The sequence below is a fragment of the Dipodomys ordii genome, unplaced genomic scaffold (assembly GCF_000151885.1).
Source record: "Dipodomys ordii isolate 6190 unplaced genomic scaffold, Dord_2.0 Scaffold41, whole genome shotgun sequence".
Lineage (NCBI taxonomy): Eukaryota > Metazoa > Chordata > Mammalia > Rodentia > Heteromyidae > Dipodomys > Dipodomys ordii.
The window spans coordinates 285,379-310,851 of NW_012267257.1; the positions used below are offsets into that span (position 1 = coordinate 285,379).

At 37.7% G+C, this 25,473-nt stretch overlaps 2 protein-coding genes and 1 pseudogene across 4 annotated transcripts in view; 1 reads left to right on the plus strand and 2 right to left on the minus strand.

Annotated features, from left to right (window-relative positions):
* The window catches only part of Mier3 (mesoderm induction early response 1, family member 3), a 28,793-nt gene extending 14,090 nt beyond the window's left edge, over positions 1 to 14,703 (plus strand). Inside the window, exons 5-12 of one of the 2 annotated variants that reach the window (XM_013018629.1) lie at positions 121 to 206; positions 640 to 712; positions 3,149 to 3,300; positions 5,813 to 5,894; positions 7,195 to 7,289; positions 9,773 to 9,900; positions 10,499 to 10,641; positions 10,747 to 14,703. In XM_013018629.1, the coding sequence (XP_012874083.1) occupies positions 121 to 206; positions 640 to 712; positions 3,149 to 3,300; positions 5,813 to 5,894; positions 7,195 to 7,289; positions 9,773 to 9,900; positions 10,499 to 10,641; positions 10,747 to 11,198 (1,211 nt within the window). In that variant the 3' untranslated portion in view covers positions 11,199 to 14,703. The remainder of the gene's footprint in view (positions 1 to 120; positions 207 to 639; positions 713 to 3,148; positions 3,301 to 5,812; positions 5,895 to 7,194; positions 7,290 to 9,772; positions 9,901 to 10,498; positions 10,642 to 10,746) is intronic. The other variant, XM_013018630.1, reaches the window with a different exon arrangement.
* A 2,293-nt stretch (positions 14,704 to 16,996) lies between these two features.
* Setd9 (SET domain containing 9) lies at positions 16,997 to 23,872 on the minus strand. Of its 2 annotated transcripts, none has more exons than XM_013018499.1 (5): positions 23,524 to 23,872; positions 21,646 to 21,769; positions 21,313 to 21,428; positions 19,966 to 20,071; positions 16,997 to 17,342 (listed from the first exon to the last, which is right to left on the minus strand). In XM_013018499.1, the coding sequence occupies exons 1-5, from the start codon at positions 23,855 to 23,857 to the stop codon at positions 17,255 to 17,257; spliced, it is 768 nt and encodes a 255-aa protein (XP_012873953.1). In that variant the 5' UTR covers positions 23,858 to 23,872; the 3' UTR covers positions 16,997 to 17,254. The 2 variants fall into 2 exon arrangements, with proteins under 2 accessions (XP_012873953.1, XP_012873952.1); XM_013018498.1 differs by having other exon boundaries at positions 23,467 to 23,872.
* A 1,492-nt stretch (positions 23,873 to 25,364) lies between these two features.
* LOC105987285 overlaps positions 25,365 to 25,473 on the minus strand; it is a 15,405-nt pseudogene continuing 15,296 nt past the window's right edge.

Sequence of the window (25,473 nt, forward strand, 5' to 3'; positions counted from 1 at the left end):
AGAAACACTAGACTAATTTCACTTTTCTATGTTTTGTAAAATATAAAAGGCAAATACTAATTTCATATACTCTGAAATAAAAACCAGTAATAAAAACCTTTAAAATTTTCTTCTTTTAAGCAAATACTACATGTGACGGTGATAAGGAATCAGAGGTTGAAGATGTTGAAACAGATAGTGGTAATTCACCTGAAGACTTGAGGAAGGTAGGTTTAATTTCCAATATAAGCTAGTAGAGTTTGGACTAAAGTGTCTTTTAAAAACATTTCTGAGAGGGGTGGGCAGTGGCTCATGTCTGTAATCCTAGCTACTCTGGAGGCTGAGATTGAGATCTGAGGATAATGGTCCAAAGCCAGCCCAGGCAGAAAAGTCCCCGTGAGACTCTAATCTCCAATTAACTACTCAAAAAACTGGAAATGGCACTGTGGCTCAAATGGTAGGGTGCTAGCCTTGAGCACAAAGAGGCTCAGGGATAGTGCCCAGACCCTGAGTCCAAGCCCCACAACTAAAAAAAAGAAAAAAATTATGAGATGATTTATGATAATTTTATTATTGCAAGATGAAACTGATAAATGACTTAGGATGTTTTTCAGAGTTTATTTGTATAATATATGGTTTTCCTTTTAAACTTTTCTATAGGAAATAATGATCGGTTTACAATATCAAGCAGAGATTCCTCCTTATCTTGGAAACTACAATAATAATGAGAAAGGTAAGGAGAGCATTAGATTTTGATAATGTTTGATAGGACAAACTGCCACTAAAACTTTCATTTAAATATTTAACAACTTCTGGGCCCTGGTGGCTCACATCTGTAATCCTAGCTACTCAGGAGGCTGATGAGGATCAGGGTTTAAAGCCAGCACAGGCAGGAAAGTCCATGAGACTCTTTCCTCCAATTAGCTACTCAGAAAATCCTGGAAGTGACACTGTGGCTCAGGTGGTAGAGTGCTAGCTTTGAGCACAACTCCGTTCAAGGACAGTGCCCAGTCCCTGAATTCAAGGACCAGCAAATAATAAATAAATACCTGTTAACTAACCTAGGCAACATAAAAGTAGATTAGGGACCAGAGGAACTTTTCAGAGGTAGAATATTTACATCTGATTTGGGAAAAATGTATCAAAAGAATTCATGGTCAGGCACCAGTAATTTATGCCTTTAATCCTACTCAGGAGATTGAGATCTGATGATCACAATTTAATGCAGCTGTGGCAGTAAAGTCTGTGAGACTCTTCTCTCTACCCAAAAGCTAGAGTAACATCCTTGAGCAAAAAAGGTCTAGGCTGAGTTCAAGCCTTAGTACTGGCATGTACGCAAGTACACACACACATACACACACACACACACTCCCACCCATGCAATACAATGAAGTGAGACCCTGTCAATAAACCAAATCAACACAAACCAACACTAATCATGTTCTCATGAGACTCAGGGACTCCTTACATGGTAAGGAGTCTGACTAGTGTACTCAGGACCTATTTCAAAGAGTGCAGAGCCTCCTGAATGTAACACCTTGGACTGCATCTTTCTTCAGTAGAAGTGGGTAAAAATTGCATTACTTGAAGTAGTGAGAATGTTAGAAAATGTAGTCTTGTGAAAAGAAAATAGGATTTCTGTTGCCCAAGAAAGAGTAGGCGGTGGATTCTGCTGTACATTGCTACTTACAGCACTTAGTTTTTCTTCACACTTTTTGACAGATTCCAGATGTATTTGGTTCTGAGAATGTGGAGGGGAAATGGTAGTGGGAAATAAAATACACATATGCTTCCTAGCTGATCTTAGGAACCAGGTAGCTAAGGACTATTCCATGGGCATTTATTTGGTCTTTTCACTAATGAATTGATTCATCCGTATGAAGTCACAAAGGCAAAAGCCATGAACTGTTTCCCAAGTCCTTTTTTCTTCCTTTTCACCATGTTAGATTAACTTTGACTTTAATATTATAAGCCTTGTCAACTATTAACACCATTTTCCTAAACTGCTTTCAAACAGATAGATAGAAGACAGTTATCTCAGGAGAAGCAGACAGTAGCTGATAATCTACAAATGTGCTAGCTTCTATACACCAACAAGCCATACCACTCCTCCACAATGTCAGACATGCTCAGGGAACTAAGTATTTGCTTACTGCCATAGGTTCTTAGGATAAAACATAATGGAGGTGATATTCTTCAAATTCAGGAAATAAAAGGTCACTTTTTGTAAGGATATCAATAAAGGAAAATACTCCTTATTTCACTATTATTTGATAATTTTGTTTTAATTTTTGTTTTATTTGCAGTTTTATTCTCTGAAAATTTCATAGAACCACTTTGGGAATTTAAGAGAAAAATTCCAATGTGGTTATTAAAGACTTTGAACAGTTCTATTTACTGCTTTATTAGGAAACTATAAGATACCAATATAGGGGTTCACAATTAGATTTTAGTAGACATACAACACCTAGCTTCTTTAAAAATCTTTTAAAGTTATTACTGTAAAGGTGATATATAGAGGGGTTACATTTATGTAAGTCAAGAAAAGAAAAGAGTGTGTTTCTTCTTTTTTCTTTTGTCAGCTGTGGGGTTTGAACTCGGTGCCAAGGCCTGGGTGCTGTCCCTGAACTCTTTTGCTCAAGGCTAGTGCTCTACCACTTGGAGCCACAGTGCAACTTCTGGGGTTTTCTGGTGGTTAATTGGCCTTTCCAGATCAGTCTGGCTTTGAGCTGTGATCCTCAGATCTTAGCTAGGAGTAGCTAGGATTACAGGTGTGAGCCACCAGCACCTAGCAAGAATATATTTTTTAGACAGTGTCACTCCTTCTTTCACTCTCTCAAGGTTTTCCCTCCCAGCTGTACCTACAAGTTGTAAAGTTCATTTTGAATATAGTGTCTAGTGAGTCCCATTGCTGCATTTGTTTACCCTTTGTCCCTCCATTTCTGTGCCTCCCCTCAAAGTAGCTTCTTGGTCTGACTACTGACATCTAGATAATAAGTTTAAAAAAAAAACACAACATTTAATACTAGTGGAAGGTTCTTCTTGCTTGACAAATTACTGGTGTCCTCAAGATTAGTTAACTTATCCTGATATGTAGAAAAAAAAGGTCTATATACATTTTGTAATGTGTTCACTATTTTTAATGTGTTAATGGGCTTTTCTTTATCAGTGTATGAAAATGAAGACCAGTTACTGTGGCGTCCTGACGTGGTTTTGGAGAGCAAAGTTAAGGAATATCTCATTGAGACTTCACTAAGAACTGGAAATGAGAAAATAATAGATCGTATTTCTGCAGGGACACACACAAGGGACAATGAACAGGTATACTTCAGCATCTTTTTTTTTTTTTTTTTTTTAGTGGTCATGGGGCTTGAATTCTGGGCCAGGCCATGGTCCCTGAGCTCTTCAGCTCAAGGAGAGTGCTCTATCACTTGAGCAACAATGCTTCCAGTTTTCTGGTGGTTAATTGGAGATAAGAGGCTCATGGGCTTTCCTGACTAGGCTGGCTTTGAACCGTGATCTCAACCCTCCTGAGTAGCTAGGAGTATAGGCATGAATCACCAGTGCCTGGCTTCAGCATCTTTTTGAATAACTACTAACTTGCTTAATTTCAAATATTTGATTAAAATATTTCTTACATGAGTTGGCATATCTTTCTTACAGTTTTTTTTATTACAAAATAATTGGTTTAATTAAGAAGCATAAGACCTAGAGGTAACCTCTGCGTCCATGCATTTTCTTCTGGTCTTTTTTTTTTTTTTCCCATAAATACACACTTACTTTAGGTAGAATTTTATATTCTTTTAATCTTATTTTTCTTAGCCAGTAAGAATTCTGTAATACCTTATTTAAATTATATTCTATTTTATTTTTTAACATCTTGTGGACTTTCAGATTTCCTGATAAAGGTATTCTTTGAATTCTTGAATCTTATTTAGGAGGTGATTAAGAAAGTAATGTCCATTAAGACTGTCTAAATTGAATTTAAGAGCATTTACTAAGCACTTGTGCATCTGAGATGCAGAGCACCCTCCTGATTGTATGTAGGATGGAGGTGGGAGTGTTACCTGTGACAGGATTTTGGAATCTCTAGGTTTTTGCCTCTGACATCATCCTGTGTACCTTTTACACTCTGCATATACAGCCTGGGTGGGCTCTATCAATGAGGGATAGGTGGACTCTAATTTGAATTTCCAGGTAACCTAAAGAAGTTGTACTAGCTAAATTCCAAAGTAGTTTTATTATTATTTGCAAAGAAATCTCATTAGTATTTTGCATTCATAATTTATTAAGTCTGTAGATTAATATTGGGAGAATTACTAAAACATTAAACATTTCGTACTCAAAAGTACATCTGACTTCATGTTGCTTTATCAGGTGCTTTGTTAGCAGCTGTTAAGATGATTGCATTTTATTTTATTTATTTATTTAGATGTTTCAAGCCTTTGTTGAGAAGGAAGGTCTGGGGTTTATGTACAAGAGAGAAGGGATTGGTACATGAACAAAAAGAGATGGCCCCGCATTCCCTTCCAAGGGCTCAGAAGAAGCTGATAGGGAACTGAGTAAAATAGTCTGTGAAGATGCTCCCTGTGCTATCCCCTGCCAGAAACCACCTAGCTGAAGACAGGACATGGGCTGTTGGCACACCCTTGCTGTAGTGCAGGAGAGCACCTCTACTCTTCAGCTACCTCACAAGGACAGTGTTTGCCTAGCCTGGAAGGGCCAAGGGGAAGGGCACTGGGCCTGACATGTCTCCTCTACCCTTATCTCAAGAGGATAGCAGGGTGTGTGTGGCAGGACCCAGGCATAGCATGGCCTTGCATAATTGTGTTTTAATGTAACACATTGATATGTTAGAAAGTTTTTCCTAATATTGAGCTTGCCTCACCTTTCTTAGAACTTATTTAGGAAGGTTGATTATTACTTAACTTTGAATTCTGTCTGCTGCTGTTGGTTATATTCAAAATTGCAAACATAGGAAAAATTTCTAATTGAAATAAATAATATGTTTCATAGTAGATGGATATAACTGAGCCCATAATAAACTCGAGTTATTGTAGTACATTACAGATTTCTAGGCATGCTGCTATTCTTTTATTAAAATTCAGGGAAAAGATGACATTAAGAAATAGACTATACTAATTTTTCCCATCAAGAAAAATGATCTAAAATGTAAGAATTTCTTAGCTCAGAAGGCCCAGCAATTAGAAAAAGAATATATATCTAAATGATACTGGGCGAAGACTTCTGAGAGACAAGAGGAAACTAACTCATGAGATACCAAAGACAAATGCAGAATGGTTACATTAACAGAATGCCCGGGAAAACATTCTTAAATGTCATGAAATAAGAAAACATTTCATCAGTTTGTCAAGATGTGTTTGTGTGTTTGTGTCTTGATCTTTTTGAGACATGGTCTTATATGCAGCCTAGCTGATCTTAAACTTGCTATCTTCCTGCCTCATACTCCCAAGTGACAGTATTACAGATGTTCATCTCTATGCCTGGCTCAGACAATATGCCTGTTTTTTCTTTTGGGTCAGTCTTGGGATTTGAACTCTGGCTTGTCCATGAGCTCTTCAGCTGAAGGCGAGTGCTCTACCACTTGAGCCACAGTGCCATTTCCAGTTTTCTGATGATTAATTGGAGATAAGCGTCTCATGGACATTCCTGCCTGGCTGGCTTTGAACTGTGATCCCCAGATCTCAGTCTCCTGAATAGCTAGGATTACAAGCTTGAGCCACTGGTATCTTGGCAGTATGCTTGTTTTTAAAAATGCACTTAGATGTGAGGTGTTGGTATTATTGTTTCCTCTCTTTTTTGTTTCTCCTAGGCATTATATGAACTTCTTAAGTGTAACCACAATATAAAGGAAGCAATTGAAAGATACTGCTGCAATGGAAAGGCATCTCAAGGTAAGAAAGAGTTGGATTAAAGATAACGAAATAATAGGATGGCCATTTGAAGATCAGAATAAGCAAAGTAATGTAAAAAAGGGATTAACACTTTTGTAAGATCTATGTTCATCTTCATAGCAATTTTTTCCTCCTTCTCTTGGTCTCTATTTTTTAATGTATTGTTCAAATACAAATAGTTCAGATACAAAATAGTTAACCCCATCACCGCCACTTCCTTAAAGAAGTGGTTACAGAACAAAGCAGACCCCAGAGATGTCATTGTATCTAAAGTAATTAAGATGGTTTGATGTTTTCATTGGCAAATATTTTTAATCAGATAGAAAATTGAGAAGATTGAGAATTAATACAAGGGATGTATATTATATTCCATGGAATTTGTTGTAAGAAGTATGTTTTTAGTGACCATGTAGTAACAGGTTTACAATATTTATACTGTATCCTATGTGTTTCAGAGAAAGTGGTTAGCTTTTGATTCAGTTAAACCATTAAAAGTTAAACAATAAATGGATTGCATCTACTATCTTAAGTATAGAGTGAAAGAAATACTTAGTAATATTACATATTGGCTTGGTAAAATAGTATAAAAATTTGAAAGTTGAGATAGTCTGTTGAAATAAATTTTCCTTGTAAAAGCAGTTTCTTTGAGAAAACTATTTTAAGTTGTTAAAACTCTCAATTCCTAGTTTTTTCCTTAGTTTAAAAGTATCAGTGAGTGAGTCAGTCTAGATATAAAGGGGCATAATACATTAATTCCCAATTCTAGGCTATGACTTTCTGAATCCTTTCCAGGTCTTCCCTGGCTAGATTTTTAAATTCATCAACATTAACAATTGCTGGAAAATTTAGTGAGATTTTGTATTTTGAGAACATGGAGTAAGAACTTCTTACTCCCTTTACAATTCCATAGTAAAACATACACATATGAAATTTAGTAAACATGTATTGATTACTTTCTTCATAGTAGATAATTGAAGAACTTAGGGTTTTGATGTTAGGCCAGAATAAGGCCATTTTTAATTTCATAAAGTAGCCCTGTCTTCTGTCATTTTAAAACACGGGCCCATTATTTAAAAAAAATTAGAAAAGCAAGTATAAATTATTTAAGGAACATTGAATTGTTATCCCACAACGTAGATCTGCAAACCGCTTAATCTAATTTGAAATACTTGAATGTGTGTGTGTACATAAGCATGAGAAGAATGAGTTTAAAGCCTTTCCTAAGGAATATATACAGAAAATAATGCAGTATTTCACATAAAAGAGATTTGAGGCCATTGGAATTTTGCTTTCTTTTTAGAAGAAATGACTGCCTGGACAGAAGAAGAATGCCGAAACTTTGAACATGCACTCATGCTTTATGGAAAAGATTTTCATCTTATACAGAAGAATAAGGTAAAGTCATATAACTTAGTTCAGAGAAGTTGCTTACTAATTATAGTGAATATAAGCAACTAATAAGTCATTTGAATAGAAAAAAGAAAGCCAACTATTGGTTAACATTCCTTACTATTAACATTTCTACTATTTTAAACATGATTGGAATTTGTTTATAGATGCCCATAGCCGCCTTCTGGGATGGCTGATAATATGTTCACATATCTTTTGACATTGCAGTTATATTCTACTCAAAGAAATGTAATTACTATATTTTTCAAGAAGTGTTATTCTTCCATATTTTTCCCTCAATTATCAATTCTTTCCAAGCTATTCAGAAGTTTTTTTGTTTATCCTCCAAGTAGTAAGAACTGCAATTGCTAATAAACCAATAGAAAAAAAGAGAAAGATCATCACTAAAAGGAGCTTAAGATGTAAGTGTATATCTAGGGTGATTTTTCTTTTCAGGTGGCAGTCCAGTTGTAGCACCATTTGTGGTGCTGGAACATAGACTTGCCTTTACTTCTTAGTCAAAGATCAGTTGATTATTTTTGTGCCTATATTTCCAAGCTCTTCTGTTCTATAAACACACTCTTATTTTTCCTCAGTACAACAGTTTTGATTACTGTAGCTTAATAATGTCTTGAAATTAGGAAATGTCATATTTTTAACATTTCTTACAGTATAGTGTTGATTTCCTTTCCATACAGAATTAGTTTTGAGTAGCTGCAAAATTTCTGGGATTTTCATGGGGATTGCACTGCATCTGTACATCAAGTTGGGATGAAATTACATCTTAGTAAAAATCACTCTTCTGCTCCATGAACAGAGCCTCTATTTATTTTAATTCTTCTTGGATATCTTTTATCAGAGATTGATAGATTTCCCCATATAGATTTTTTTTTTTTAACCAAGCCTAGGGCTTGAACTGCTTTTGCTCAAGGTTAGCACTCTACTACTTGAGCCACAGAGCCACTTCTGGTTTTTTCTATTATGTGGTACTGAGGAATCAAACCCAGGGCTTCGTGCATGCTAGGCAAGCACTAAGCCACATTCTCAGCTCTCCACATAGATCTTGCATATACCTTATTAGATTTATAATCAGCTATTTAATTTTGAAGGTATTAATATAATGTATTATGCTTGTGATTTCAAGATTCAGTTGTTATTAGGAGAATGATTAGTAGGAAAATAATTAATCTTGAGTCATGCACCCTGGATATAATTGTTGATCCCAGCTTTTTTTTGTTGCTTTGGGATCTTCTGTGTAGAGAGTTACTGTCAATTACAGAAACTTTTCCTGCTCCACCCCCAGTTTGTGTACCTTTTATTTCTTTTTCTCATTGTAGGAGTGACATATCCCATTATGATGTTGAAATTTTTATGCTTTTTGTATGGAAGAAAGCCTAATGTTTTTCTCAGTTGTGAAGTATGTTTAATATAGTGCATAGATAAATCAGTTTGAAAAAGTCTGAAAGTCTGGTTTGTCATTTTAAGTCTAAACAAATCCTTCAGTTTTGTAATAACTTGTGAAATTTACTTTTAGCTATTAATTCCAAAAACAATTATGTCCTTCCACCTACCAGGTAATGTTTTAGGCTCTGGAGATACATCAGTAAATAAGAGAGGAAAAGGTAGTGGCTCCAAGAAGCCTGCATTCTCTGCAAGGACTTAGAATTAATGATGTTTATTGAAAAGTATACTGTATTTCTTAGTTTATAAAGCTTGTTCCTATATTAGTGATCTTATATCAGACTTAGGAATCAGTAAAGGGAGTCCAAAACTTTGTTTTTGGATATTGATTAAACAAGGAAGAATGTATTTATTTGGTAAAAATAAAAATTTTGTCTATACCTTTGAACTTATGTTTGTGGCTATAACTAACAGAAGAGCACTCGTTTGTTTGTGGAATAAAGCTCATGATGCTAAAAAGTTATTGTTATTGCTGGTATCTGTTGGAGTCAAGAATCAAGTGTTCTGAAGGGGAAAGTCCTGCCTTCAGCTAGCAAATCATGTTAAATTTTAGATGCTATCGGTTGCTTGTCCCTTTGCCAAGGAATTTTAATCTCTTTGGATGATAGAACATCTTGGTAATCTGACGAGGCTGTGTTCCTTTTCCGAGTGTGCCTTCATATACTTTGGGAACTGAGTAGATCCCAAGGAAAACTCCTAATGGGCCCCATGGAGGTGTGCTAATCTAAGATGACCTATGGTAGTCAAAATCAAAATTCAGTGAGGAAAAGTAGAAGATGTCAATGTGTTAGGATTTTCACTAAACATGTAAGATTAACTTCTGAACACATACTTATGAACTAGCACTTTTTGAAAACTGCCTCATTATATATACAAATACATTTCACTATAAGTGTTCAGAATTTTTAATTGGGAAGATAGAAAATAATATCCATGTATTCAAGTTTTAGTGTGTGTGAGGGGGTGGGGTTGCAAAAATTGGGCCAGGTGTATAGGGTTGTTTTTTGAAAGCTCCCTTTTTCCATTAGGTGAGAACTAGAACGGTTGCTGAATGTGTAGCATTCTACTATATGTGGAAGAAATCTGAACGTTATGATTACTTTGCTCAACAGACAAGATTTGGAAAGAAGCGATATAACCATCACCCTGGAGTTACGTAAGTTACAGGGGACTTGGATTCAGTGTTTTTTATTTATTAAAGTTTTTTTGTAGGTGTACAAAGAAATTGCCATTTAATAATGCAGTTTATGAATATAATGCATCTTGGGCAGTGTCACCCCTTTCAACATCCTCACCCATTCCTCTAACCCAACCCTTCCTTCACTTTTTAAAACTTTTGTAGGATATGCATTGAAGTTTTAAATTTTTATTTTTTTTTTTTGTGCTAGTCCTGGGGCTTGAATTCAAGGCCTGGTCACTGTCTCTGAATTTTCTAATCAAGGCTAGCACTCTAATACTTGAGCCACAGCTCCACTTTGGGCTTTTTAGTAGTTGAGAGTCTCAGTCCTCAGCCTCCTGTGTAGCTACAGGTGTAAACCATGGGTCCAGCTGTATTGAATTTTTTTGACTGTATTATCCTCCTCTTCATTTGTATCCCCTCTCTCCTTCACTTCACAGAACTTTTTTCAAGGATCTGTTTGCTGGTGTTCATTTTGTTGAACTATAAGTTTGTCTTTCTAAGGACACTGAGTGTGCCTGTGTGATTTTTGTTTTTAAACATACTATGCAATCCTAAAATAGTGTGTGTTTTTCAGGGACTACATGGATCGTTTGGTGGATGAAACTGAAGCTCTGGGTGGGACAGTCAGTTCTTCAGCCTTAACTTCTAACCGGCCGGATCCTATTCCGGATCAACAGTTGAACATTCTCAACTCTTTCACTGCCAGTGACTTGACAGGTAAAATGAAGATCTATCTGTGTTCTATTTACATGGTACAAAATTGTGTACTATTTGTTTTACATCTGAGAATTGCTTACTTATACCATCTTCATTTCTTTTTAGCTTTGACCAACAGTGTAGCAACTGTCTGCAGCCCCACAGATGTGAATTGTTTGGATGATAGCTTTCCTCCACTGGGCAACACACCCCGTGGACAAGTAAATCATGTGCCTGTTGTAACGGAAGAGTTACTCACCCTGCCCAGCAATGGAGAAAGTGATTGTTTTAATTTATTTGAGACTGGATTTTATCATTCAGAGCTAAATCCTATGTGCAGTGAAGAATCAGAAAGACCAGCAAAGAGATTGAAAATGGGCATTGCTGTCCCTGAATCCTTTATTAATGAGGTTTCTGTAAATAATTTGGGTGTGGACTTTGAAAATCACACCCATCATATCACCAGTGCCAAAATGGCTGTCTCTGTGGCTGACTTTGGCAGTCTGTCTGCCAACGAGACGAATGGTTTCATCAGTGCCCACACTGTGCACCAGCACGCTGCCCTTCACTCTGAGTGACACGGATGAGGAGCCCAGAGACAATGGGTGTGCAGTACCAATAAATTTGAGGGGAGCTATCAGGTTTGCATAGTCTTTCACTGGAAGTTTGAACCTTTTTCACTATGACATCAGTGATGTCAGTATGTATAGAACTATATCTTGATTTATCAAGAGTATTTTCATTTTTCAATCCATAAATGTGGAAATGAACTATGATCAGCAGAGTTGGGAACTAAGATTGAACTCTGTGGTGCAGCTTTAAGCTCTGCTTTTCTCTTCCTCATCCCCTGATACCTCTTCCCCACTTCCTACTTTTCTTTTCTGTTCCCTACTGCCCTCACTTCCAATTTAAAAACCTGTAGACGGAGGCCACCAGCTCAAAACCAGCACAGATGTTCTGAACTGAATGGCGTGGCTTCTTTTTGTGTAAGTTCCCTTTGCCATAATGGATGCAGTGGAATAACAATGTTTACAGGTGCCATTCCCAATCCCTGCTCAATGTAGCATTTTTTTTGTTTTGTTTTCTTTATTAAAAGCAGGGGTAGGTTTCTTTAAACTGCACAAACATGCAAGGATTTTTTAAAATGGAAACTTCTCTCATGTTATTTCAACTAGAGCACTTCAGTTTACAAAACAGCAAATCCATATTTTTGGAAGCCAGCGTGAGGAACTGTGTGCAAATTATGAAGAATTGCTTGGATCCTGTTTCATAATTCTAGACCAGGGCTACCTTACACAGAATTGATTGTTTTATTGCCGGGAGATTTCTGTGTAATGTCATCTATTGACTAAAACTTTGACATTTGAAGATGTGGTTTTCGTATGGGGTTTTGTCCACAGTTGTCAAGATTATAATCTTTAAAAAATCATACTGGTCAACGATAATTTAGTTTATCCGGAGGCGGTTGGCTTGCAGAAGCATGGTCTACAAAGCCCAGGATATTGGCACTCGATGGTTTACATTTTGGGACACCTCTTAAGTTTGTAGCACTGCAGTTCAAAGTGTTCTTATTTAGAGGGACTTATAGAATTTATGCATAATGCAGTAGAACCTTGAAGAATATTTAAGCTATATGTTTAGCTTAAACAGTTGGCAAGAAAAATGTGAGTTCCTATCTGAAATAGGATGGTACGTTGCCACTTTTAAATTTTAAAAAGTGTTAGACGTTCAGATGCATCTCAAACTCGTCTTTTTTTTTATTCTAAATATTTGTGAATAAGAAGACATTGTCAAACTTTGGCCATTTTTTTTCTCGATTAGACATGCTTCTTTAAGTTATAAGGTGAATCCAACTATATGTAATACAGTATTAGGATATAATAAGCTTTGCTTTTATAGTACAGTTAAGACAATTACCTTTTTTTGCACCACCTTCATTAAAGCTTTTGATTTTTACTAGTTTTGTTGCTTTGCAAAATACTTAAATGTTTGTCTGCATTGCTAATATTTGTTTAAGTCGCTTCAAGGTTGTGCTGATGAGTAGATAGGATATAGTGGTCTTACTGACCAAAAGGGAGGGTATTTATTATACAAACTGTGAACTGCAATGACATCCCTAGTTTTGGATGATGCATATTCTTAATTTTCTTTGCAGCATTTTAATGAAGATTGCTTTGAAGTGTTTACGCAGTAGTACATTTACTATAAAATTTAGTTTTAGCCCAGTGGACAAAAAGTAGTTAAATTAATAACTTAAAATCAGTCTCTAATTTATACATCTAAAGTCTAGTATTGTATGCACACAGTAAATAATGGGTAGCCTGGGTTCTGTGTGGCCTTCTGACATTTTTATCCAAGTTGTCAGCTTCTCATTGCTGTGTTGTGCTAAACTTTGATTCTTATTTCCTTTGTTAAATGTCAATATACTTTCTATAAGTTAGTAAGATACTGGCCATAATCTTCCATTGTTATAACTTTAACTTTTACTCTGGGTTTACAGTAGCTGGTCTGTATAAATAATTTACACAAAGATGACTGAATGCTAATACCAGTTGCACTTAAATGAACATGCCCATTCTCATTAGCTGATGCAGTAATATATTCAGTTTATCTATGCATTGCTGGGATCTTGATAGAAGATGGAAACAGTGTTTCTTATCTAAAGTTTGGATTATCAGCAAGTTGAATGGACACTTTAGTTATTTAAATAGATTTTTGACCAAAATCCAGAAAATGATATGAGAGAAAAATTAATTCCAGCTAGTTTGTTAGATTTTTTAAATGCCAATCTGATTTTTAGCCTCTTAGAGAGTGCTAAACTAGCTGGTAACGTTTACTTTTAATTCCTTGTTAAAATGAGGCAATAATTTGCAAGATTTTTGTATATATGTGTAAATTCTTCATATCTTTTTAGATCTAATTCAATATTTTCTGACTACTTCTGCCATGTATAATACCATTTTTGTGCATGCTTGATGTGGCATTCATAAATTGTACCACTATGACTTTATCCATGTAAAATAGCTATTTATTGAATTTTCTTTTAAAAGCTGGATTTACTGGGGGGTTTTGTATCTGTTTAAACATCCTAACAGAATTTGTTACCGTTTATTAAAAGAATTGCGTTTGAAAGCATGAAATCTTATTTGCAGTCATATGAAGAAATAATGCCTTTATTATTAAGCGTTAAGCACAATTCTTATAACAAACTGTGATAAATTCTTGTGTTTTTTTTTCCTTTGCCGCATTATTTTCATATGAACAAACCAAAAATTCATGGTGAGCAGTTGCAGTGTTGGCTGATACATCTTCTGTGTACAGGGAATTTGAAGAGGACAGTGGATTCATTTAGAAGTGTAACTGGTGCTGTGATTATAGCAATACTTTTATTTTGTTAGTTGTACTTCATCTTTTTCATGCTAGCTTTTTAACTGTTTAGTTTTCCTCTTGTCATGGTCAACTGCTGAATTTACTTGAAGGATGTAGAATACTGTTGGAAAAATACTAAAGTCTGTATGATTAGGTCAAAGAATTGTGCAATCATTTCCTTTTTAATTTTAAAAATTGAGGGTCATAAATATTTGACAGCATCAGACCTAATAGATCGTAGTAATACTATTTAATTTAACCAAAGTCTAGTAAATATTTCAACTTTGAATGTAAACTAACAAACCTGACCACCAAGAGATTGTTTGCTCAGAGTTTCAAAGCACATTGTCTACAAATGAAAATTGAAATAATTTATAAAAATATTGACATTACTATGTTTTTTAAAAAGTTCCTAATTTTTCACTAAAAGGAGGAAACTATTAGTTTTATTGTTAAATATCGTAGATATTAATATTCCTCTTAGATGACCAGTGATTCCAATTGTCCCAGTTTGAAATAAGTACCCTGTAAGTATGAGATAAATTAGTGACAATCAGAACAAGTTTTAGTATCCGATGTTCAAGAGGAAGTTGCTATTGTTGCATTGATTTTAATATTTGTACATAAACACTGATTTTTTTGAGCATTATTTTGTATTTGTTGTACTTTAATACCTGGTGTACAGTTCCAGAAATAAAAATCTGGAAATCTTTTTTTTCTTGGTTTGTGTGACTACTTGCCAGAACATTTTTAAATGAACCTTAATCTATTCCAAGTTAATAGATTCTGTATCAGTTTTAAATTGGTGGTAGATGTGCTGAGTAAGTGATAGGTAAGTAATAAGGTTAGTAATTTTTTCTTATATCCTCTATAATAGTTTTCAATCTAAAAATTGTAATCCTCCCAAAGTGAAGATTTTAGTTTAACTCAAGCAACATTTACTGAATGTTATATTTCAACTACTGTTCTAGGCAACTAAGGACAGTTTCTGAAATTTGATCAGATACTAAGATTTAAGACTAGTATTGCCAGTTTTACAATCAACTACTCTCATATTGTTTCAAAACTAGTCCTATCTTTCCTACACCTTATCTTTTTATGTTAAAAGTCTTTATCATGTCATGTTTTTGTCCCATGTTTTGCCATGACTAGAACTTTGTCCAGTTCCGTTTTTCATTACAGATATCAGACTACACATAATATCCAGGAAAAGAAAGCTAAAACCTCAACTCTTCTGCCTTACCTGTTGTCAACCAAATCCCTTCATTCTTGAGATGTGTGCAGAAGCACAATTTTGAATACAGCCTAGAGTGCTGTTAAGTACCTTATAAGAGAGACATAGTACTTCAGGCTTTAGGATAGGGAACAGAGTACTCTGTGGGAACAGAGTAATGTCTGGTGACTTCCACAGACATCCTGGCCACAATGACTTAACTGGCTTCTCAGTTTCCACTCCAGGAATATCCTAGCACACATTTTCTACAATGAGCCTTTGGTCATCAGTGCTATAAAGGAAAAAGGAAGCAAAATGGGGGAGAATGTGGTAAAAGGGGGCTGTTAAGGTCGTTGAACAAACCTACCTAGAAGCAGAAAAAGGGAGAGAAGAGCTCCCAGCAGGTCAGTGCACTGAGGCAGGTTGAAGGCACAGCTAAGAGTAAAAGTAAGCAAAAGGGAAAGTCAGAGATGAGATCTGAAGGAGGGAGCTATACAATGTAGATGAAGGGCTTCAACATTCACTGCATAAGAGTTCTAAGGGGATGTGTCAAGATCTGACTTTGAATCACTTTACCTGGTAATACATTCTGTAAAGGATAGAAGTGGAGACGGGAAAGTCAGGAAGCTATTAAAATTGCAACACAGGGTGAGAAAAGCTGATGGCATAGCAGCAAAAAATGGTCAGAACCTGATTGTAAAGGTTCGTTCCATGAGGATTTAAGACGGGGAGGGGGAATAAGTAACACCTTCCTATCCAAAGTCTGGAACTGAGGGTTGAATCAGTAGATAGAGATGAGTATAACTGTTACTAATACAACTGGGGCAGGTGGCTTGGGGTTGCTTGCTCATATTCCACCTTTGAATTGGACTCCTGGCATGCGGATCTTCTACTGGCAAGCAGAGTCCAAAGAGAAAGGGAAGGGTATGGGCCATGGGTGCCTCGTTCTCCAGAGACACTCGTTCTTTTCCAGTGAAGAAATGGGTTTAGCATTACTAAAGGAAACCCACTACACAGAAGCTTGAGACAGATTGGGCGTTCCTACCACCATATTATCCTTTAATCATATTCCCTTAAGTCTCTTGTATGCGCTTCCCCCACCTTTAATGTAGAAATGTTCAACAAATAGAAAAAAAAAGATGAGCTGACATTTTCCCCTTATCTAGTTGGAATAATTATTATTTTCTTTTTTTGCCAGTCTGGGCTTGAACTCGGGGCTTGGGCATTGTTCCTGAGTTCCTTTTGCTCAAGGCTAGCACTCTACCACTTGGGCCACAGCACCACTTCCAGCCTTTTCTGTTTATGTGGTATTGAGGAATGGAACTAAGGGCTTCATGCATGCTAGGCAAGCACTTGACCACTAAGCCATATTTCCAGCCCTGGAATAATCTTTATACAGATACACACCAGTTTGCTCATGGCAATGCAATTGTTACTTCTGACTTTATTTTGCAAAAATAAGTTTTTACAGAAGTTTGTACACATAACTACAAGAATTACTGATGCTTGCCTAAAAAGTTTATAAATCACCACCATAGAGGTATACAAAATAAATGAAGATTGAAATGATAAGTTCAAGTAGTGAGGTTTTTTTTGTTTGTTTTTTTTTTTTGTCGGTTGTGGGGCCTGAACTCTAGACCTGGGTGCTGTCCCTCAGCTCTTCAACTCAAGGACAGTGCTCTACCATGTGAGCCACAGCGCCACTTCCAGCTTTTTCTGTTTAAGTGGTGCTGAGGAATCGAAACCAGGGCCTCATGCATGTAAGGCAAGCAATCTACCACTGAGCCACCTTCCCAGCCCAAGTAGTAAGTTTTAATAAGCCATTGTGATTTTAGGTGAAAACCAATTAAAATTGGTATTGTGCTACATATTTGAAGTTGTAATGAAACAAGTACCTTTTACCTTGAAATTAGAACTTAAATTTAATACAATTCAAAAATTAAAGTCCCTGTTTCAATTAGGTCTCAAAATGTTTGGCAGATGACACTTAAGTGATTAACAAAAAACAGAATTAAAAGCAAGGCAGAAAAATCTAGTTTACAATTCAAGAAGTCAGCTGATAATTGTATAGTAGTTTGAAAAAAGCTCTTCTCCTTGATTGATGTCTCTAAGTGCAACAAGAACAACACATCGAAGTGGCCTGAAAAAAAAGAGAAAAGGTGGTTTATATTTTGAATATAGCCTATAAGGATGATACAAAGTTTTATCAGATTTCTTACATTTTAGTTCATGTATTCAATTTCCACAAGAAAATAATTATTTTCCCTACTGCAGATACTCTAAAGCACCGAGTGTCTAGTCTGTATTTGAAGTGTGAATACATGCTCCCTCATGCTTATACTGGGGCTGGACCTCAGGCCTTTGTGCTCTTGCTAAGCTTTCTTTTCTTTTCTTTTTTTTTGGGTCCGGTCGTGGGGCCTGAACTCTGGGCCTGGGCGCTGTCCCTCAGCTCTTCAGCTCAAGGCTAGTGCTCTACCACTTGAGTCACAGCGCCATTTCCAGCTTTTTTTTCCCTGCTATGTGGTGCTGAGGAATCGAACCCAGGGCCTCATGCATGCGAGGCAAACACTCTACCACTGAGCCACTTTCCCAGCCCTTGCTAAGCTTTCTTTCTCAAGGCTGGTGCCCTACCACTTGAGCCATACTTCCAGTTCCCAGTCTTTTATCTGTTTATTTTAATTTTATTTTTGTCAGTTGTGGGGCTTGAACTCTGGACCTGGGCACTCCCTGAGTTCTTCAGCTCAAGGAGAGTGCTCTATCATTTGAGCTTCAGTACCACTTCAGCTTTCTGGTGGTTAATTGGAGATGAGTCTCATGGACTTTTCTGCCCAGGCTGGCCTGAACTGCAATCCTTAGTAGCTAGGATTACAGGTATGAGCCACCAGTGCCTGGACAGTCTGTTATTTTATTTTTTTTATTGTAAAGATACTATACAGAGGGTTACAGTTACATGAGTGAGGTAATGAGTAAACTTCCTCTTGAACATTGTTACCCCCTCCATTGTTTTCCCCCTACCATCCCCTCCCTCCCTCTCTTCCCCGAGGTTCTTTTTTTTTATTGTGATTAAGTGATTACATAATTTCCGGAATTTCACAGTATTGTGGAATAATGATGCTCATTTAAAGTCACAAGTTCATTCTAACTTTCCTGGAGCAAATTGTCTATCACAGTGACAGTCTGTTATTTTAAAAGACCACAAATTGCTATCAATCATGTGTTTGAAAATGTTCCTAGTGCTCCAAACATGAGTATCAGACAATTTTTGTTCTTTTAGAAGGATTATAGTTAACATTTATTAATTGGTATCTCATATTCTAAAAGATAAAAACATTATTTAAATTGGAGTTAAAAATGTTCTGGACAACAAGAAAACACTTATATATACAACTTTAAAACTGTAAATGACGCGGGCAACAGTGGCTCACATCTGCAATCCTAGCTACTTAGGAGGCTGAGATTTGAGGATCATGGTTCAAAGCCAGCCCAGGCAGGAAAGTCCATGAGACTCTTATCTCCAGTAAGCCACTAGAAAACCAGAAAGTGGTGCTGTGGCTCAAATGGTAGAGCACTTGCCTTGAGCTGAAGAGCACAGGCACAGCGCCCAAGCCCAGATTCAAGCCCTATGACTGAAAAAAAAAACCCAAATATTGTAAATGACATCATGTGTCAGTGTACATGGGCCAAGAAAACCTAATTGTTAAAACACACAAACTGCCGGGCGCTGGTGGCTCACGCCTGTAATCCTAGCTACTCAGGAGGCTGAGATCTGAGGATTGCGGTTCAAAGCCAGCCCGGGCAGGAAAGACTGTGAGACTCCTATCTCCAATAAACCACCAGAAAACCGGAAGTGGCGCTGTAGCTCAAGTGGTAGAGCAGTCGCCTTGAGCTGAAGAGCTGAGGGACAGCGCCCAGGCCCAGAGTTCAAGCCCCACCACCGACAAAAAAAAAACAAAACACAAACTCCCATAGAGACACAAAAGTTATTAAGTACAGTGATTAGTTCAAGTTTTAAATATCATTCATCTTAAAAGGGCAATTTATAGGCTTCCTATAAAATTAAATTTGCTAGCAACTCAGTGAAATGATATAAACAGTATATCTTCTAAGTGGGATGTGGTAGCTCAAACTTGTAATCCTAGTTTTCAGGTAGGAGGATTGTGAGTTCAAGCCTGGGCCACACAGCAAGGCCATATCTTGAAAAAAATGTGTATTTACAAACATTTTTTGTGGGAAGGGAAATAATCACTTAGAAAAGCTTTAAGATTGATACCTGTAAAATACTGCATAAAATAAAAATGTGTGTTGGAAGTATGGCTCAAGTGATAAAGTGTCTTTCTAGAAAGCACAAAGCCAAGTTTAAACCTCAGTACCATCACAAAAACAAATTTAAAAAATATGTGCAATGACTGTCTAATAATAAACAGAATGAGTAAGTAAAAAGTTTTACTTTCAAATCAGCCTGAATTAGACTGGACTATGAGGCCAACATTCTAAGTTCAGGCCACAGTACTGAACAAAACAATCAATCCTACATTAAAACATTGTTTTATGAGCATAAAAATTTAAGTTACTTGTAATTTTTTTTTTTTAGACAAAGTTGGGACAGAGAACTAAGGGCCTCACACATGCTGAGCAAATACTTCCCACCGAGCTACAGTCTCAGCTCTTAATTTTGTTAAAAATTAATTTTATCCCCAATTCTATACAGTTTTTTTAAGTTCAGCATACAAAAGAAGACAGGAAATGCTCTTTACAAGACTAACCTTTGTTCATTATAGTTGTAGGCAATGTTTGGAATATATTGCTTCAGTTCTATAGGGAAAATTGTAGGCATATCGAATTCCTGGTAGCAGACATTAGCTGCTCTGTCTAGAAATAGACATAATTTTCAGAAGAGGAGCCATGATACAAGGTCAAGGAAAAATATTTTATTATGATCCCTGATATATGCTTTTGTAAATTATTAGAACATGGTAGAAAAACTGGTGACTATTATGTTACAGGCATTGTGAAGACTACATAAATAATAAATAAAATTTAAAAAGTAAAGTGTATGTTGACATACATATAAGCTTACATAACAAATATGTTTCCTTGCTTATCTTTCAAATATCAGGAATTAGCGGCTCAGACAGTTATTGATTAACAACAGGCTTCAAGTTCATGTCTCTTTAATATCAAAACCCACATGCTAACTGTGGCCATATGATCAAACTTTTACCTATGGAAAAATCATCTTAAAAAAATAAATTTCTCACAAACAACAAAAAGGGGATACAGTTTATGGCTAACTTATAATGCTATATAAAGAAACATGAAACAATCATTAATTTTGCTTAAAAATGCTAAATAAATAAATAAATAAATAAATAAATATATATATATATATATATATATATATATATATATATATATATATCGGGGCTCTAGTGGCTCACATCTGTAAGCTCAGCTTTTTAGTAGGCAGAGTTCTGAAGACCAGTTTGAAGCCAGCACAAGCAGACAAATCTTAGTCCAGCAAAATACTAGACTGGAGGTGTAGCTCCAGTGGTAGAGCACCAGTTGGGAGTGAAAAAGATGAGCTGAAGGTTCAAGTCCCAGACTCAGCACAAAACAACAACAAAATAAGTAAAATAAAACTCGTAGGGTTGAGAGTGTAGCTTAGTGGTAGAGTGCTTTCCTACAGCTCTGGGTTCAATTCCTCTGTACCACATAAACAGAAAAAGCCAGACGTGGCACTGTGGCTGAAGGGGTAGTGTGCTAGCCTCAAGCAAAAAGAAGCTCAGGGATAGTGCCCAGGCCCTGAGTTCAAGCCCCAGGACTGGCAAACAAAACAAAACAAAACAAACCTCCTACAACACTAAAGCACAATGATCAAATCATCTATTACTTATATTCACTAAAAATCATTACAAAAACAGTTGAAGATTTCCAAATAATGTATTTCATTATTTCCCTAAATAAGCTTTGGAATCTTTCCTCAAAATGTTAGTTGTTTAAGGACTGGAATACCTGAGATGTTACTCAACTGCCTGTGACACCCAACTGAATGGCAAAGGAGAACTAGCCATTGCGACACCTCACTTCACAACCCCAGGATGCCAACTTACAGTTAGAACAATTGTTGACATACTGTCCCACAGCCAGTGGATTATGAAGCTCTGATGTTAGCCATGTACTATCACTCATTTTTAAAGGGCCAAGTCGATCTCTCCCACTACAAGACCTGAAACAAATGGAAGCATTAAGGACTCTTCTGTATCTTCAAATGGAATTTTAAAAGGTACAAAACTAAATGTTAGTTTTGTTTAACTTTTTATTTTTTTGTCCAATCTATCAGGCAACTGTGATGCTATAAAACATTTTAAAGTAAAATATTGCAGATTATAATCAATATGTGGTTCTATTTCCTGTAATTAAATTTGAATATGGGTACCACTCACCTGTATACAACTTTTGATATTCCTTTATCATTTCCATCAATGAGTACCCCATCCACGCATCTAAAAATAAATGGATTTCCAATGGACTGGAAAAAGACTGGCTCATACTTCTGATATACTGTACCTATTATATAATAAGATATATGACGTGTAAAAACCATCAAAATCCTAATAAAGACCATTCTTTAGGAACATAAACATACAATGGAAGACTTCTATCTTCAAAAATTCTTACTAGTGTATATTAACTGTAAAAAACAACTTCACGATGACATTTTAATACATGCTCCTCCATTTTCTTTAATCCTTCATCGCCAATGTGTCACATTCTCTTTGGTTATTTTCCCCTTTAAAGAGTTTGTGCTCCACAGGAATGGTGGGACAAAAGGTGAACAAATACAGTAGTGGTACTCATTAGACACTATGTTGAAAATGAACTATGCAACTTGTGGGTGCGGGGATGGGGGAAAAGCAAGGAGACAGTGAGGGAAGGGGTGACACTGTTCAAAAAGAAATGTTCTCATTACTGACTTATGTAACTGAAACCTCTCTGTACATCACCTTTACAATAACAATAAAAAGTAAAAATTAAAGAGTTTGTGCTCCATAACGGAGTACAAACCAACTCTCCACATAACAGAACAAAACACAACTGTTTTCCATAATGGTAATATAAGCATCATATTTTAGGCTAGTTTACCAAGTTTTACATATTTTTAAAGCAGAGCATGATTTGGCATCTGCTAAAGTGTCACTCAAAAAATGTGTTTTGTTTCTGGAGATACAGTTCAGTGGTAGAGCACCTGCCTAGCCTGAAGGGGAAGGGAGAGGAAGAAAAATGGGGAGGGAAGGGAATGAGAAGGGATAAAAAAGGGAAGGGGAGGAAAGGCATTAGCTGAGTGCTTCCTAAGTGTGGAGAATGTTAATATGTGTATTAAGTTTATTTTAGTGTCAGTTTGTTGGCTTGTTCTATAGAATCTTCACAGTCAGGTATTTGTATAGGAGGAAACTGAGATTACCTTACTTAGGGACACAAGATAAGAAAGAAGAAAAATAATTTTTTTATGCCAGTCCTGGGTTTGAGGCTTGAACTCTGTCTCTGAGGGTTTTTTTATTTTTATTATTGTTTCTTTTGCTCAAGCCCAGCACTCTAGCACTTCAGCTACAGCTCCACCTCCCAATTTTTGGGTGGTTAATTGGAGATAAAGAGTCTCACAGACTTTCTGCCAGGGCTGGCTTGAAATCACAGTCCGTAGATCTCAATATACTGAGTAGCTAGGGTTAAAGGTGTAAGCCAAGGAACCTGGTGGGAAAATAACATAGACCTGATTCAAACATACATTTGCTGCTAAATAAAGCATGTTAGTTTAACAAATAACACATTCTATTTGAATAGCATTGTATTCAATTGTGCAAAGAAATTGATTTACTTTCTACATGTAAAAACAGCAGAAGTCTTTTTCTAGTGATTTATGATTTTTTAACTCATTTATGTTAACCGTAACATTTCCTCTTTTGTTTTCAACTAAGACAAACTGTCTTATTCTCTAATACTAAATAACTTGTCCAAGTGAGCATATTCTAAATTTGAACACTAGAAAGATTTTCTTAAAAGAAAAACTGCATTTGTCCCAACAAATACTTCAGGATACTTTCTAACACACAACATAAATAAAGTTAATTACCAAATTAGAATTTTAAAGGTCTGTGGAAACCTGGGTTTCCCATTCAAACTTTCACTCGAAGGATTTTAGGCCTAAGCATTAACAACTATGGTTTATCAGTATATGAAACTCTTGGCAGTACTAATTGAGCTGTTACCAGGATACATAGATACAACCGCGCCTTTTGGTACCAATCCTTTAGTAACGAAGACACCTCTTCCTGCAGAAATCAATGAACTAGTTGCTCGGGTAATACTGAAACCCAATGTCTTATAAAGAATTTCTTCTGGTTTAAAAATATTTTGCTGTTCATGTTTTGTTTCAAGCAGATTGTCCCTTGGATGCTGCATTGGCAGTAGGTCTTGATATTTTGACTTAACAGGTTCTGGAAGCATGGTCAAAATAGCTGATTGTTTACTGAACTCATTTAAGAAAAGAGCCTGGAAGACTTTCAGTAACGTTTCTAGGACATCTTCATCTGAGATAACTTTGTCTTTGGATTCCTCTGGAACATGTCGAAGGGTCCTGAAAATGGGGAAAGTTTCCATTCACTACCCTTCAATGGATAAAAGACAGTCCTGACGCTTTCTGGGTTATTGGCCTTAATGAACTGCAACATTCTCATCTGTTTGGAAGGCATAAACGAAGTCTAGGAAAGAATTTGGAGGGTAATCTACATGATCGAACTCCCAATATTGCTCCTGCAAGTGGCTAATATTTAATTAATACCCAGCAACCTGATACACCATCTCACTTCTGCAAAGAAAGTGAGGTCTGGAGATGTTAAGGAACTCGGTTGAGGTCCTAAAGCAGATGCAGAAGTGTAGCTCAGCTTTCCCTCACTACCCCCAATAGACAAATGAATTCCTTTTTTTTTGGTTGGTCATGGGCCTTGAACTCTGGGCCTGGGCGCCGTCCCTGCGCTCTTCAGCTCAAGGCTAGCGCTCTACCACCTGAGCCACAGCACCAGTTCCGGTTTTCTGGTGGTTAATTGGAGATAAGTCTCATGGAGTTTGTTGCCCAGGCTGGCTTTGAACCGCGATCCTCAGATCTCGGCCTCCTGAGTAGCTAGGATTACAGGCGTGAGCCACCGGCGCCCGGCCAAGTGAATATTTTCACGTTGAGACTTCAACTAGAGAACACAACCGGAGGCGAGCAGTGTCAGAGGCCGAGGTAAGGTAACCTTCCATCTTTTGCCATATTTCCTCCTGCGAGTACTGTTTTACTGACTTTTGTTTCCAGACCGTATTACTTTTTTATACGAGTCGTATTTTTACTATGGAACAGGACGGAAGCTTCTGGGTGGTTTTGGGGGGCTGGGGTCTAAGGTAATGGTGCACCCGAGCGCACGTTCCTGTGGCTCGGAAGCTTTGGCCACGACCTCTGTTTTCCCCAGGTTTTCAGAACCCGGCCTCGCGCAGAGGGCTGCCGCTGGGGCGGGCACGCTGCTGACCTCCTGCAGATGGCTGGGCCCGTGCCACCCGCGACACTGGCCCCAAACCCCTCGGCCAGCCGGGCCCACCCCAACCAGAGGCCCAGCTCCCGGCGGCGCGGCCAGACCGCCAGGCCCACCCCACACCAGAGGCCCAGCTCCCGGCGGCGCGGCCAGGCCTCCCGCGGCAGGTTTCCACCCACAGCAGCTCCACGCGGCTGTTCCCCGTCTCCGCCGAGCTGAGGCGCTCTCGCCACACAAATCACTTCCACCGAGTGGGAAAACAAGCCTCGGCTCACTCAGAGCCAAGGCTCCCCCTTCCGCGCAGAAAGTCTCCTAGTTCTGCAGGGCCCCAGCGAGTGTAGACAGCCAAAGATACACCCCTCCACGCAGGGGACCACCAGGTTTGTGAGGACCGCGCCGCGCGGTGCACTCTGGGAAGAGGCCCCAGGCCCCGCCCACCTAAGGCCCGCACCCGCTTCCAGACCTCAGCTTGCCAAAGGGTCTACGAGCCACAGCCCAGCCCGACGAAAGACCCGCCCATCCAGCGCCAACCTGCCTCAGGCCCCGCCCATTACGCTAACCCCTCCCCCCTCAGCCCTCGTCCATCACGGCCCCGCCCGCTACACTGCCTCAGGCTCCGCCCCCTGGAGCCGCTCCGCCCCCTGGAGCCGCTCCGCCCCCTGGAGCCGCTCCGCCCCCTGGAGCCGCTCCGCCCCCTGGAGCCGCTCC